This window comes from Motacilla alba, chromosome 14, assembly GCF_015832195.1.
Source record: "Motacilla alba alba isolate MOTALB_02 chromosome 14, Motacilla_alba_V1.0_pri, whole genome shotgun sequence".
NCBI lineage: Eukaryota > Metazoa > Chordata > Aves > Passeriformes > Motacillidae > Motacilla > Motacilla alba.
The window spans coordinates 10,926,768-10,942,808 of NC_052029.1; the positions used below are offsets into that span (position 1 = coordinate 10,926,768).

General features: G+C 38.8%; 1 protein-coding gene across 9 annotated transcripts in view; it reads left to right on the plus strand.

Annotated features, from left to right (window-relative positions):
- The window catches only part of SUN1 (Sad1 and UNC84 domain containing 1), a 33,277-nt gene extending 17,246 nt beyond the window's left edge, over nt 1–16,031 (plus strand). For 6 of the 9 annotated variants that reach the window (XM_038150944.1, XM_038150942.1, XM_038150950.1 and 3 more), the window contains 19 exons: nt 658–684; nt 778–966; nt 2,612–2,734; nt 3,715–3,798; nt 4,119–4,229; nt 5,624–5,722; nt 6,351–6,444; nt 6,561–6,619; nt 7,792–7,937; nt 8,088–8,312; nt 8,815–8,901; nt 9,274–9,317; nt 10,224–10,359; nt 10,890–11,144; nt 11,697–11,781; nt 12,193–12,308; nt 12,791–12,958; nt 13,782–13,874; nt 14,301–16,031. In XM_038150944.1, the coding sequence (XP_038006872.1) occupies nt 658–684; nt 778–966; nt 2,612–2,734; nt 3,715–3,798; nt 4,119–4,229; nt 5,624–5,722; nt 6,351–6,444; nt 6,561–6,619; nt 7,792–7,937; nt 8,088–8,312; nt 8,815–8,901; nt 9,274–9,317; nt 10,224–10,359; nt 10,890–11,144; nt 11,697–11,781; nt 12,193–12,308; nt 12,791–12,958; nt 13,782–13,874; nt 14,301–14,414 (2,255 nt within the window). In that variant the 3' untranslated portion in view covers nt 14,415–16,031. The remainder of the gene's footprint in view (nt 1–657; nt 685–777; nt 967–2,611; nt 2,735–3,714; nt 3,799–4,118; nt 4,230–5,623; nt 5,723–6,350; nt 6,445–6,560; nt 6,620–7,791; nt 7,938–8,087; nt 8,313–8,814; nt 8,902–9,273; nt 9,318–10,223; nt 10,360–10,889; nt 11,145–11,696; nt 11,782–12,192; nt 12,309–12,790; nt 12,959–13,781; nt 13,875–14,300) is intronic. The other 3 variants (XM_038150947.1, XM_038150949.1, XM_038150951.1) reach the window with 3 other exon arrangements.
- Nucleotides 16,032–16,041: the final 10 nt, after the last annotated feature.

Consider the following 16,041-nt stretch of genomic DNA (forward strand, 5'->3'; position numbering starts at 1 on the left):
TTTCCCAAAAGGGTTTTTGTATGTGGCTGGCTGGTTTGGCTTTTTAACTATACCAAAATGTATTTTCCTGGAACCTTTTCTCTACAACAAAGATAAAAATATGAGAGTTGTCTATATAACATAATGTCTATGTGAAGCACTGTGTACAACCATCTCAGCAATTTGTTCTATCTCCCAATTCAGACTCTTTGTTTCCAGTCAGAATACTTGTGACCTTCCCAGCATCCTAGTGGGAAGAATTGTGTCTATCTTGGTAGAACCCATTCTAAATTTTAGATAACCTGTCTCTTACAACAGAATTTTAAATACGGTAGTATCAAAGTTGTTATCAAGCAGCCAGAAACATTGTAAGCATGCAGTTTGCTGCTTTAAGTTCTTGTGGGAACTGAGTCAAGGTGTAGCTGGCATTCATGTTGTTTTGCCTGCCGCTTCTGTGGTGGGATGATTTTCACAACTCTTACCCTTATACAGTAAGGTCTGGATAGATGTTTCTCTGATGGGCTGCAAAATATGTTAAATGCTAACCATAAAGAGACTTTCTTTAAGTCATAAAATTAGTGAGACTTCTAACTTGAGTTCGTGTCAGATATTGTAATTCAATTCAGGTCTTTCTTATATTTGGGACCAATTTCTTTTTTTATTTTTTTTTGTTTGCAGGCCTTGATGAAGAAGGTGACCCCAAAGGTAAGTACACTTTGCTTTTCCTTCCACATGGTTTCTGTGGGAGAGGCACGGTGCTGGCAGTGCTGCCATGGGTGTTGTGCTCTGTGTTTGCAGGCAGTGACACCACGCTGCTGCAGGGGAACGGGGGCATAGCAGCAGAGCTGCAGCCCACGCTGAACGGCTACACGTGCAGTGACTGCAGCATGCTGTCAGAGAGGAAGGAGGTCCTCACTGCCTACTCAGCTTCCCACATGCCATCCTCCAGGATCTACACTAGGGACAGGAGTCAGAAACATGCATCTAGTAAGTCGCTTTCTCTTGTGTTTCATTTCTGCAGTGCATCTGTCTGACCCTGATGAACTTGCCAATAACTGAATTTAGAGATCAGCTTTTATATGAAATACCTTTTTGTGTATCAGTTGAAATTTTATGTACTTGTCAGATTCTGATATATAATCTACAGATTTTCAGTGCTGCTGTAGAAATCAACCAATTACAAAATTCAAATGCCCTGGTATCTTAAGTTATAAAATTATTTGGCCAGCCAGCACTGATTGTAAGTGTCCTAATCTGACATCAGATCTGCATGACTCTGCCTATGAAATATTTGGTCATGGTTTCTAGATACAAAGTTTCTGTGCTTTTTGGTTTACAATTTTTTATCCCTTATGTGATTTGAATTTTCAAGGTTGAGCAGAATTGTTACTTTGCAGTGCTTGTGTTATCAAGGGAGTCTCTGAGAGGGCTTTCTACTTTCTGCTTCCTTTTTTTCCTCCTCTTTTAACCTTGCAGCTTTTTATAGTGTTTCTAAAAGCTAAACCTACATGAATACTTGAGCTCCAAAGGGAAAAACTGATTCCAAATAGTCACTCTAGTGACTACAATACTAAAACTGAAATTGAGTCTGTATAAATGACATTCTGCCTTTCCAAGACAATCTCCATTCAGTGGATTGTTTTCCTCATTGTCTTGCCCATATCTGCCTGCCTCTTGCACCTGGAGTTTCTTGATTACTGGTAGTCCTCAGTTACCACAAAGGATTTGTTTCCTTAATGACCTTGAATTAGGAGCTATCTGTGGAATTTTGTAGGTTTGTTAAGTCTTGAATGAAGTTTGTTTTCAGTACAAGAAAAAGTAATTAGTCTGTTTGAGCTATATGATGTGACTTCAAATACTGAAGTATTTCTTTTTAGTTAGTGTGTAGTACAGGGTGGAATTCTTTCGACTTGAGCAGTCAACTAGTTAAAATTTTCATGCAGTGCCACTTTTTCTGTACTTCTGAGTTTGTATTCACACGAGAGTTTTCCTCATCTTTGTACATTCCTTTGAACTTTAATCTAGGGGTTTGAGTCAGACTTTGGGGGTGTGTGGGTGGGGAAAGGCACACAGTCATGGTTTTTGGGATGTGGCTGAGTCTAGGACGGTGGCAGTGGTAGATTTTGGCTTTGTTCCTGTGGCTCTGGAGAAGGGTGTGTCTCTAGCATTTCAGGCAGACCTCTGTAGGAACTTCCTCTGATGTAACAGCCGGGAAGATTGTGAGCAGTCCTTACTTCTTCAAATCCAGAATGCCACTGTAGTGTCTCTTGGGAACTGTGACCCCAGAATCAGGATCAGCAGTTTACATCAGTGAGGAATCCTGAGTTCCATAAGCAAGGAATTCATTGCTCTTTAGAGTTCTGCAATCTCACTAAGCAAAGCTGTTCTTGCTGAAGTTATACGTTTTGCCTTGAAGTCATTATCCAGGGTGTGTTAATCGTACAAAAGCTTTCATGCAATATCTAATACACCCAGACTTTTCAAACCACGCTTTCTGAAGTTTCATACTCTTAGCTAAACAAAGGCTTTCCCTGCTTTGTCCTCACTCTTACACAAGCTAATGGTGACCAGAGAACAGAAGTACATATTTCTATGGATGAATAATTTGTATTCACACTGTTTTTTTCAATAGGAGGAACATATTTCTACATGAGTAAGATTCTACGATTGGTCAAAAATACTGCAGCATCTTTTGCATCACTATTAGTGCAACTATTTCAAATGGTTTTGCTGAAGCTGGGTTATGAATATAAAGGTACCTTTTCAGTTGTCTTCCTTGGTCTGTAAACAAAGACAGAGTGTGTGTATTGGGCTTTTTTTTCTTATGGACTTCATCTTTGGCACTATGGTGTTCTTCTTCTATAGTCTTTTGGCTGGCTCCTGTCTTTCTCAGTTTTTATTATTATTTCACTTGTGTTACACTTTCATGCCTTTCTTGTTTGGAAAGTATCAAGATTCCCTTATATGAGATCCACATGTTGATTTCATTAGAAGGTGGTAGAGAGTAATTTTTGAATTGAGCAACTTAAGTTGATTTTTAAAAACTGTGATGATAGTGTCAAATTCTATTTTTTTCAATGTCTTTCATTCTCTCTTATCACCCTTAAACCTGCTGTGCACTTAAAGCTCATTTAGATCTGTCTTGCAAAACTCAGACTGCTCTCATCACTCTGCACTACTTTAGAGCACATCTTGTTTTCCCTGAAAATATTCATTTCTTCTTTGGTGCTTTCTCTTCTATAATACCTGCTCTACAAGTGAAGTTAAATTGCCATAGGCAGAAGGGAACTGATTTTTGCATGTGAGTAGAACTTTGCTCTCCTCTTTCTCTCTGCTCAGAGCCTTATAATTCCTAATGCTTTCTTCTCCTTCTTGTAACAAGTTTGTTAAAATCAGCACAAATATGTAATGAATGGCTGACCCATTTGATGGAATGTTGGGAACAGGGACTTACTTGATATCGGGCTGTTTGTTTGTTGGTCTGTTTTGTTTTTTTTTTACAAACTTTGCTATCTGAAAAGAAGCAGAAGGATTTTTTTGAACTAAGAGGCCCCCTGATATTTAAAGAAGGAACAAGGTTACACAGAGTAGGCTTCTTCCTCTATCATTTTTCAGGTTTCCTTAGAGTATTCTGACTTAATTAGTGAACCAAACCAGTTTAGCTAAAATCTGTGTCTATGAAAGGCTTTGAATTTGATAATTAGAATCTGTGTGTGCTTTTTGGATGTGTTGCAGCTCACTCAGACTACTGTGGAAGCATGAATGTAAAGGAGTTCTACAGAGAAGATCGTCACCTTGGTGTGAGTGAGGAATCAATATGTAAGTATAGTGATTGATGCAGTCTCAGTGCTGGGCTCTGCACCAGGTGGTTGCTGTAGTAGTAGTGTCAGGCAGCCCCTGACACTGTAGAAGCTACAAAGTAAATATTTGGTTTGCAACTTAAGTGTGGGGGGGGATGGTGATCCCCTGGTGTACTGTATGTAGTATTTCCCCCAGCAAGTTTCCTTGCCTGAAGTTTGCTTAGCAGTTTTTGGGTTGATAACTGATGTTGTGAGATAGACTTGTTCAAGTTATCTTGTAACAGATCTTGACTTGATCCTGGCTTTATCCCATTAATCAACTGTTACCACAACCAACAGGTGATGACTGTAAAGGGAAGAAACATCTTGAAATGTACACCACAGACCACATGCAGTCCTCATGGGCTAAAAGGGTAGCAAGGACCATTTGGCACACCTTTTCTTCTGCAGGTTGACTTGGACATTTTTGTTTGCTTTTATTTTGCATTGCAATCTCACAATGTTAATCACACATGTTTTGTGTTTGGGCTTTTTTTCCTTCCTTCATCTATCAAAGTAGGGTAGAAATGTAAAGTGCCTAGATAACTAACTTCCCTAACACCTCTTCTGTCTGAATTCTTGCTCTGATTTTGTACAAGCTTGGCAGGCTGCTTACCTGTTAGTGAAAACAAGGTACAGGGTAATGTGCGCCTTGTATGTTAGTGGGCACAAGTCAGATTAAATTATTGCACTTTGGGGAGATCTGTATGCTTGCTAGGTTGGAAAGCTGACTTTAAATGAAAGCAAGGTATGAGATACTGGTATGCAGATTATTTGAATAAAGGGGTTTTAACATTTTATTTTTGTTCTAGTGATAGTCAATTTTTACAGGAATCTTATATAGGGATAGAATCTACCCTGTGAGATGAGCGTTCCCTAGCTTGAATGACAGAGGCATCAAGGATCTGTTGAGTGCTCTTTATTCAGCAAAGGAAAATGATTTGAGACACTTCAGTCACCTAAATGATTTGCAAAACATTGGGTTGGTATATCTATGATCCCTCAGATTAACCCAGACATATCTGCTAATCTAAGCATGTAGGATTATTTTCTAAACATATATGGTGTAGTTTGTTCTGTAGAAAGATTGGTCCTAGTCTTGGACATAGTATTTGTTGGCCTCAGCAGGCTTTAAGTTACAGCATTTTATTACAGTGCATTGGATGGGGAGGTTGGTGGTAGTTTTGTTCTCTTTAAGAGATACAGAACTGTCCTACTGAACATCCTTGGGAACACTCAGCTTAATGTAAATTTACTGCTTGCAACTTTTAAGTGGGAGTACTTTCTATTATTTATCAATATTTCTTAGAAATCACTGGAATTTCAAATTTTTAATTGTTCTTGCTTCTGCTCAGTAACCCAGATAATGAACTTGATGTATAATTTTGAGCAAATAAGGTGCTTTTAAAGTAATGATGTGCTTAAAGCTTGTTTTTGTGGTAGTACTCTTGCTATTCTCTGCTACACTTTGCATGGCGTTGTTAGACAAACATGTTACAAAATGTAAACTTGGATTTTGGAGAAGTGATATTCTAACTGCACAGGTGGTGTTCAGTCTGTTTATCTCTGTCCATAAGAATTCAGTTTCTAAACTGCCTTGGTTTTACTTGACTTCATATTTATTAGTGGCTTGCTTTGCTTTAAAGTAGTGAAGAACCAAGTTTGAGATTACTGAAAGGTACTGTTTAAAAATCTGCAGAACATGTGATGGGCAGGGGACTGAGTCTGTTTCACTGCGTGTGCTGAAGAGAACCTCCAGCTCCTTTGTGTGTGTTACCACATGGAGTTCATTTGTTATAATCCAGGTTACTTTGTGCTTCACGTGTTGCGAACAGCGGGAGCCACGGGATGGCTTGTGTCGCAGAAGGTGTTGTCCCTACTTTGGCTGGCCGTTCTCTCTCCAGGTTACTATTCTAATCTGTGTGTGTGTGCATTGCCTGTTCCTTTGGCAAATGAGGGGACTGCAGGGGCTTACACTAATTCAGCTGTGCTTATGCTGTAGCTTTTTGTGTCTTGAAATGCATGTTGCTACTTTATTGACCAAAATATGCTTGAGAGGGTGTGTTTCTGTTCACAGGCATTACAGGAGACTAACCAGAGGGGAATGAGTGTGTGAATATGGGGTGTCAAGAATAATGGGGTGGTGTGTTTGGTTTGGCAGTCAATTGCTATATTGGTATTCCTCTTACCAAAAACTGCTGCTGCTAATCTGTGTGTATCCTGGAGCATAGTGAGGTCTCCAGTGTGTGATAAGTTGTGCTCAGACATTTATACTGAATTTCCAGTGAGGTAGCATTGTCATAACAAATGAGCATTTCATCTCTTTGCATGGCTGTTGACCCTGTTGAGTAGCTGTTGTTACAATACTGTCATACTTGTACCTAGCTGTCAGTAAGCTGCATGCATTGCCTTATTCATGCATTTCTCCACTCTGCAAAGCATTGTTGGCCACAGCTGCATGTCCCTCTGCTTGGTTTCTTTGAACATGTGCTGCAGTAATTACATTTCACACTCCCACCTTTTGTCTTCTAGGGAGGGCAGCTTCTGGCATGTTCAGGTTGCTTAGAACTGGGTGGTATCAACTTGTTACTCTGATGTCTTTGCTCAAGGTGTTTCTTGTAAGAAGGTGTGTATCCTTTGAAATAATTGTTTTGTGAGCAAGTTATTTACTCAGTTATAATATTAATCAATCAATTATGGTAAATATGTTCTTTCTTGTAAACTGTCTTCTCTTTTCTCTAGATGCCTTCCAAAGAACTACAGGTGGTTACTGTTTCTTATCCCACTCCTGTTTCTACTAGGTATGTCAGTTGTTCACTTAAAACACAAATCAGTGTGTGTACCACAGCTGCTCCAAAATAGCATTTTGAGTTGATTTATGAAGAAGATGCAGAACTGAAAAAGAGCAAGTTTGTTTGTGAACAGGGCAGTAATTTGGGCTTCCAGAGTACTGACAAGTCAGCAAGCTTTCATCCTTGTCACAAAAGCAATATCCTCAATTTAATTGCATGGAGCTCTTTAGAAAAAGTGGCTGAGTAAGTAAATGCACTGAAGTCCTTTTTTCTTTACCTCCCTTCATAGGAGTAGCATTGAAAGAGTAGGCTGAGTACTGATTGCTTTGTCAGTCTCCATAGAAGTGTGGTTAAGTTTTTACAAACTCATCCAAAGTCTCTCCTTTGCTCTGGACCCTGCTTTAGTTTCTTAAGATACTGCTGACTTTAGAGTGGTTAGTAGACAGTGTTCCAGCCAGCTGTCAACTGAAATGAAACAAATTTGAAGTATTTGCCAGAAGTGCTGGGCCATTTCTGAAAAGCAGTTTCATGTCTTTGCGAGTCTTAAAAACTTGCAGCTATTTTGTGGAGAAGATGAAGCTTCTTGGAAAATTGCAGTGGGGATTCAAAGTCCTCTGTATAAGGGTGGACAAGGAAAGAATTTACCCTGTGTAGAAAATGCTGCTACTTCCCACTAAGATATTGCCAAAATAAGTGTAATCTTGTGAAATGCCATTTTATTTCCACAGAAGCCTAAGTTTCTTCCAACTTTTACTAGCTCTTATGCAATGTGATGTGTAGTAAGTGTATCATGCAACTTATTTTCCATGGAGTTAAAGAGCAGCATTTACATCTGTCTTCAGAAAACATGACCTGTTTTAATCAGCCAAGGTGACCAAGGTGCCTGGGAAGCAGTAGTATGAGTCTAGGCTTGTACCATGATATATATATAAGTGCAAGTTGCCTGCCTCACAGCTGTGTGAGTGGGACTGATGGATGTTCCCTAATATTCTTGAGTGCTTGATTTAAAAATTTTAAAGCTGGCTTGTGGTGATGTTTGTTTAGGCTGGAGCAGTGTCCCTTGTGTGGCATCTGCCTTGCAAATTGAAGGTAGCTGTGTCCTTCAAAAGACCATTTGTAGGTATAAGCAGTTGGAAGAGAGAATTCTTTTGAACACTCATTGCTTTGTGTTTCTGTTCTAGGTCTGTGGTTCTGGGGGCTTAATGGCTTCATTTCATTATTACCTCCATTGAACTGGACAAGAATTGGCAGAATACAGAGAACAGATGATTCTGTTCCTGTTCCTGAACCACAAGATGATTCTTTTCATTTTGTGCAACCTCCAAAGGTAAGGGAAAACAGTCTGGGGAAGAACTTGCATATATTTAAAGATCTCTTAACTCCCTTATCTTCAATATTTTGCAATAACTACTTGTTGCAGAAGAATGATGTAAATAAGTCAATTTTTATATATTAAAGCATTACCTTTATATTTTAGGATACCGTAAATATCTTTGACTTTGGTCGTATAAGTGAGCTGGAAAAGCAAATGGCCTTCGTGTCTGACAGATGCCATGATCGAAACAAAGAATACAGCAAAGTGATGAGCCTACTCCAGAATCTTCAAGATCAGGTTGCCACGATGAGTGACAGAAGTGAAACATTGAATTTAATAAAAAATGTGATGAGTCAATATCTTAAAGATATGAAATTGGAGGAAAAGGTAAGACAGTCAGTTATTGATGTTTCCTGATAGAGATTGTTCTGTTTCATAAATGCAGATTGTGAGCAATTTGACTGGAGGATTCATTTTCTGCTCTAGAAATAACCAATAGGTAGTAAGGGCCAGGGAGGAGTTGTGGGCATTTGTTCCTCCTTTGTTATTGGTGACAAAGGATTAGTTCCAGACAGGTGACCTAAAGTAGATTCCTGCATTGCTGAAAAGCTGCTGGATTTATCCTGTTTCTATACAGATAAAGAAGACTATAAGAAGGACTAGTGACAAAGCAGGGATTTTGTGGTAAACTTCCCTGTATATAACCCCTACTGCAGCTAAATCAGACTTCTGTATTTATTGCAGATTCTGTAATTTCTCACTCTACCTGCAGGATAAATCACTCAAACGTTCACAGAATGGAATGAAAAGTGCACTTCACAGAAAATATCAATTATGGTATTTGTACTCCAAAATAAAATACACCCTCTTTTTCTTCTCTGTTTTTAAGACCGATTTTCTGGCTTTACATAAAGAGCACGAGTTGCGCATCCAGACACTGGAAGAACTTCTTAAAAAACTCTCAGCTGAATCCAAGGTATTGGTAGTGAGCTTTGCTGACTTGTTTTAATTGTAACCTGTTGATAAAACATACTGACATTTTTATTTGCTGTTGCAAACAGCAGTTTCCTTTACTCTGGCTATTACAGTTCCCTAAGTCTCAAAACTTGTTTGTATTTTGGTTCCCCCTTCTTGGGAGGGTTGCATTCCAAGTTTAAAAATTATTCCCTTGACCATTGAGGCAGGTTCTATTTGGAATGAAACCTTGTTATACAGGGGCACAAACATAATTGTGTGCACAGTCCCATACAGGTGGTGCTAAAATTTATTTTCGTATAACTTTCTTTCTCCTCTTTCTTTCACTTGAATTTCTTTGTATATGTTAAAATTTAACTTTTGTATTTTTTAGGACATCCAGAAGGAGTTCGACCTAGCTAAATCAAAATCAGTAAGGTATAAGCACTTTTCAAATACATTTTTCTTTTTCACTCCTGATGCCAACTGTCAGTGATCCTTATCTTGTGTCAGTTAGCTGACCCTGCAAGGTTCTATTGTCAGCAAGAGCACTTCTGTCTTGTCTTGGATTTCAACTCTGGTGCTGAACAGCAGCACAGGACCCTACTCCAGTGTGGAGTCAACCCTACAACTACACTTTCATTAGAGAAAGCTATTTATATAGTTTAGGAGAATTAGGGACTTCTCATCCTCTTATAAATGCATTAGTTTTCCTTCAGATCACTTAGTGAAACATATAGTGACTGCTTTTGATGGGCTTTGTATTTAAATTCTTGAACTGTACCAATTCTAATTTGTGTCTCTTGTTTTTTTGCTTATTTACTGAATTGCCATTTAAATTAGAATTAAATGTAAAATGGCTTTAGAACAATAGTTGAGATCTTTTTCCATAGCATTCACTGGACACTGATCTATATTGGTCATGTATGAGTTGCTGTTTGTAACTCAACACTGCCTCTGGAGTTACTCTGGTTTGAGTTGAGGCAGCCTGAGACTCACTCTGACCAGTGGCAAGCTCACACAAAGTTTGACTGGTTTGCCAGAAGCCCTTAAATTCCCCCAAATCTGTATATGTTTGAGTTATTAACTTGTTAGTCTGGTAATAATCTGAAGTCATCACTGCTGGATTTTTCCTTTACTTCAAAATACTTTGCTTTGAATATATTAATTCTAAGAATGCCTTAAGTAACAATATGTTACAAGTGCAAGTTCACTGTGTGTGTTGTGGTGAACAATTGAACTGAGAGAGCACTTTGTATTAGACAAGTATATACTCACACCTTTGGAATTTGATGGAATGATTCCAACTACTCTTTCCTAATAATTGACTCCTTGTTTTGTCAGAGATGATGATCAATACAGTCTACTTATGTCCAAAATTAAAAACTTAGAACTAGAGCTGGCTTCTATGAAATCGGAGCTGTTATCTGGGGAAAGTGTGAAGACGAGTTGTGAGAAAATGGATGTCATTCATGAAAAAGTAGGTTCTGCAACTTCTCTAATTGTCCCAGTAAAATGTGATATTACTTGGTTTTGTTCTCTTAAGTTTCTTGAAATACACTGCAGCCAGTAACATGGGGGTAGCATTAATCTTAAATAAGTGTTGTATATAGGGTTACTGTGACTTTTTCCATCAGTGCATGACACATCACTAGAGAGGAGTTTATTGCTTGTTTTCCACAATGGCAGGGGTTTGCTTGGAAGTTATGACATAGTAGCAGTTCTTTGCACAGAACTTTGTTGATGTATTTTGCTAACCTGCGGAAATACAGAAAAGAAACTCATGTACAAGCAAGTTAAGTTTGTTATCTGAGTGTTATTTCTAAAAAATCCTGCATAAGTTCTTTTGGAGCTTTTTAAAAGGTCTGACTGGAATGTAGCGAACAAAATACAATACTGAGATGGGATTATCAACTTAAATAATGTCTTGTGATAAAGGTCTAGCTATGTTGTATATTTTATACATATTTATAAAAACTAATAATTATAATTATTAATGGCTTCTACTAGGTAGATGCCCAGGTCAAGGAATCTGTCAAGCTAATGCTTTTTGGTGATCAACAAGAAGACTTGCCTGAATCGCTTCTCCAGTGGCTTACCTCCAATTTTGTGAGCAAAAGTGATCTACAGACTTTGCTGCGGGATCTTGAATTGCAGATCCTCAAAAATATTACTCTCCATATGTCTGTAACAAACCAGAAAGTGACATCTGAAGTAGTTACAAATGCTGTGACTAATGCAGGGATTTCTGGAATCACAGAAGCGGTGAGTGACTTTTAAGGCCTCTAAAGTTCAACTAAAACTGGAAAGAGTTCTTTCGTGGGCATTTTGTGGAGCATGACTGTCATCTAAATGTTAATGATTTTAGGAGATGTCAGGAACATCAGCTGAAATGAGGAGAAGTGCAGAAAATGCTTTATCGAGTGTATTTTTGTAGCACTGATTGTTGCCTGTTGTCACCACTTGTGTTTTTTTCAAGTGTGCTGTCTTGAAAATTGAATTCCCAAGAAACAAGTACACCAAAGAACTGCAGCTCACAGTCTTGGAAGAAGAAATGCAGATTTAAAAAAAAAACCAAACAAACAAACAAAAAAACCCCCAGCAGTCAAGATGCAGTATGAACTTGTATTTTAAGACAGACAACCATGCATTAAAAGTGGCCTCTGTCTTGACAAAGGCTTTCAAGGACTTGTGATGAAGTACAGCATCTCAAAAAGATGCTTGCAACTTCACAGATATGTAAATATCAATTATTTTATTGCTTGATCTCATTAAAATATATTTTCCTTTCATTCTCTTGTATGTGTACACCTCCAGCAAGCACAGATTATTGTAAATAATGCACTGAAACTCTACTCTCAAGACAAGACTGGGATGGTGGATTTCGCCTTGGAATCTGGAGGTAAGTAGTAGAGGAAGCACCATTTTACTATTCATGCTTTTAGTAGTATTTACTAGAAATAGTAAAATGAAGAGCAAAGCTTAATAGAGCATTTTTGTGTGTTGCCTGACCATCAGATCATTGCAAATCTGTGATGGTGTTTACAGGCCTGTACATCAGCCTAGGTGTGCATAGACATGAATAGAATAGTTCTCAATATGTCTACAACTGGAAAAGAAAGAAACGAAAAACCTTTAACCTATTCTTAAAATAACATTGTATGTGATAGAAGCATTGCATCCACAGAAAATTATTAGATCTTAACAATATCTTTAATCTGGTATTCATTAAGCTTTATATAAATCTCTGCCTTAATTACTCATTCCTTCTTGAAAACTTGTATTTCTGCTAACCTGATCTGTCTTTTTTGAGGTGGCAGCATTCTGAGTACTCGCTGTTCTGAAACCTATGAGACCAAGACAGCATTAATTAGCCTCTTTGGAATTCCTCTGTGGTACTTCTCTCAGTCTCCCAGAGTGGTGATTCAGGTAATTAAAGGCCAAGTAAACAAATGTAGCAATGTTATTTTGTGTGGAGTGGTTTGGGTGGCTCTTTGGGTGCTGGGTGTATCCCTGTAGTATATTGGGGCACAGGTACTTGGAGCTATGTTCCCAAGAGTGGGATTCTTCTGGCAGAAGTCCTAGTCTAGCAAAACTGACAGTCACGGGGAGCTTGGGTGGTGCACTGGGCTTATGCAAAGTGGGATGGCTGGGAGGGTTCCTGTTGAGAATTGTTCCTGTTGAGAACTAATCTTGAGGCAGGTCTTCAAAACACCACTGGTAGCTCAGCTTGGTGTGCTGCCTTCCTGAAGAGTTCTACCAATGAGATTATTTCTGCACTTTACTGTTTAAGACTGTCCCTAAGAACTCAGAACTTATTACAACTCTTTATTACAATAAACTAGAAAACACTGCAACATTATTTTTATTGTTGTGTGCCATCTTGTTCTCTCCACCTTCCTGCTGTGCAGCCGGACATGTATCCAGGGAACTGCTGGGCTTTCAAAGGATCACAGGGCTATCTTGTGGTGAGACTTTCCATGAAGATCTATCCAACTGCCTTCACATTGGAACACATACCAAAAACTCTGTCACCAACAGGAAATATCACCAGTGCTCCTAGGAATTTTGCAGTATATGTAAGTCTGTCTCTGAATTTAAGTTGATGTTTGTACACAGAGTATTTGTGTTACATGCCTTGGAGAAGAGTAACTTGAGGAAGGACAGCTAAGAAGATGATAAACTGTTTCACTCATTGCTCTTAAAAATTGCTTTTATTTGTGAGCTTTGAGATTATGAATAAGTGTTGCAACTAATTTTGGGTGCGCTGTTTCTTTACTCTTGCTCTATACAGTAGTAAACACTTTTGGAGGGAGATAATGTTTTTTTATTTGATCTAGTTTTTTCATACACTGTTTCATCCTCCTTCCCATTCTTCCTCTCTCCACCCACTATCCCTCCCATTTTGTCTCTGCACCTTATCTGTGATGTGCTTCAAATAATTTTTTTAGTTCACTTTACCCAGCACCACAGTTGTGTAGGCAGGATTTCAGAACAGAACAGACCACATGGTATATCAGAGAGCAGTTTTGATATCTGAGAACTTCTTGTCAGATTTTTCTAAATGCTGAAACAGTCACCTGCAAGCATCTGAATCTTGACTTCAACCTTGATGTTCTCTCACTGTATGTCCTGAGCAGTTTATATTATACACTGTGATAAGAGTTTAGACATGAAAATTAAAGGGTTTGACCATGAAAACATGTAAACAGCACAACTATTTACAGGGCAGGAAACTGGAATACAGAGCTGTGCTTGAGCTTTAAATTACACGGGAAACATTGTGATCCTGGTTTTATAGACCTTCAGGTGCTGTCTCTTGATACTCTGTGTAGGCATGCTTCTAGTTTGGGTTTGATTGGAAATTTGATGGAAGCAAAAATCTTCATGCTGTTGTTACAGGGTCTGGATGATGAATATCAAGAAGAAGGCAAGCTTCTAGGAGAGTATGTCTATGATCAAGATGGAGAACCACTGCAGATGTTTCCAGTGATGGTAAGTCTGGATTGTAAGATTTAAAGCGTCAGGAGAAAGCTGCTTTTTTTTTCTACACTTGTGTGCAATGAGCAGTGAAGGAAAAGCCTTGTTCTCGTGTGGGCACTGTAGAAGCTGAGGTAGAAAGTATCTACATCTGCCTCACACCTATGGCCTAAACAGATGAGAGGGGAGGAAAGCTTGTTCCTATGTGTATACAAATGGGGGAAAGTTGCTAAACATGGGAGGAGTCTGCTCCATGCTGCTTCAGACTCACTAATGATTGTAAGGCAGGGAAGGTTCTGTTCAAAGGAACAGAAAATTCCCAAGGCATAGCTTAGGTTCCTGCAAGTACCAACAGTCATTAATAACTAAGAAAGCTTCAGTTGCAGCTGTTTATGCCAGAACCCTGACACCGGTTTGTGTGTTTGCTTTTTCCTTCTCCAGGAGAAAAATGAAGATGCATTCCAAATAGTGGAGCTGAGGATATTCTCTAACTGGGGCCATGCAGAGTACACCTGCCTTTATCGGTTCAGAGTGCACGGGAAACCTGCCGAGTAATCCACACTACAGCTGGGGGTGGCTGCTTTGTACATTTTGTTCCTAATCTGTATATACTGGGAAGCCTACAACACTGGAATCTGTAAAGGACGAGGATGCAAGATGCACGCTGCAGAACTATTGATCCTCTGATAAAGGCAGAAGACTGTCAGCAGAAATGTATAAACCCCAATCTTTATTTGCTCTAAGGCTCAGCTTGTAATTGCCAGTTCGCTTCATATTTCTGTGTCCATGCTGAGAGAAATAATGCATGCAAACAGCTCTGGTTCATAAAGCCCAGTTGGCAAACAGGTGACACACGTTTTATTACAAATGAATGTATAGGTTTTTTAAAAAGAATAAACCACACTTTCTGCAACTAGGAATCTGTTCTTTTTTAATCCAGGACTTAACTGCATACTTTTGCTAGCTTGGCACCATAAGCCAAAAACTGTGGTACATTTTGAACACTGACTGTGGCTAAAGGTGTCCTTCAGTTGACAGTTGGTTTTAACCTTTTTGGTGGATCCAAAAGGGCTTCTTTGCTACATGTTGAATATAATAAATACTACTGTCAGGGAAAGCTAACACAACCAAAACCAGTTTAAACACCAGCGACTGAGAATGCTTTACTGTAATTTGTGGCCGCGAATTGCTCTAAAAGTCAGGGATAACTTTAAGTAACTGAAGTTATTTTAAGGGTTTTTACCATGGCAACTTGGCCAGTTTGTTCTTTTTTTAGTGTCAATCCCAAATCGACCTTGATGTACTGACCGACTGGCTCGGAGCTGATAAGCCTGCTGAGTTGCTCAGTAAACACTGCTGTACAGCAGTTGCACTACCTTAGCTTGTCCAAAGTGGGACAAGATTTCCTTAGACTGGTTGATTGCTATTCTCCATTTGTACTGTGAGAATTTGGTGTGTGGAAAACAAGCCTGAAGTAATTCTCGCTGCGTCACATTTACCAGAGGGACTCGAGCTCAGCGCTGCTGTGTGCAAACACGGGCATTCCTGATCCTCCCCACAAGCCTTAGTCGGGTACCAGATGAGTAGAGTTGCTCTTGGAAACAACATTTTCACATAGAACAAGGTGAAACTGCTTATTGCCCCCCTTAGCCTTGCTGCTTTGAAGATCCTTTTTGGAAAAGATTCCTGAAACCCACTTGTTTGCAGAATTTTTATCTTGCTGTTCTAGTGCATTTTGTAGTTACACAGAACTGTTACACATGGACCTGCTGACTGGTTTTCTGAATTGAGTTATGTATGTTGCACAACAGTCCTCGAATGTTTGAAATACAAAAAGTCTCCATGTGAAGAACTGTTTTTCACTCGACCTAGAGACGGAACCTATGGCCTACGCAGAGGAGTAGATGACACATGTACAGGTGTTTTCATATTATAGGTTACATATTTAAAATTAGAATTATCCTGTATAAATTGAAATTAGGTAGCTGGGGGGGAATATTTTGAATAACACTAACTTATTTTTAAAAAAGCAAGATAGGACTTTGTGCAATGTATTTTTGTAAATGCTTTTCAAAATGTCTGTTATTCTTTGCTGCCTCCAAACTGACAAGATGCTATTGAGATGTTTAAATAAAGAGTTTTAATTTTTGAAAGTGCATGTAATACTTGAAACAAGAAATAA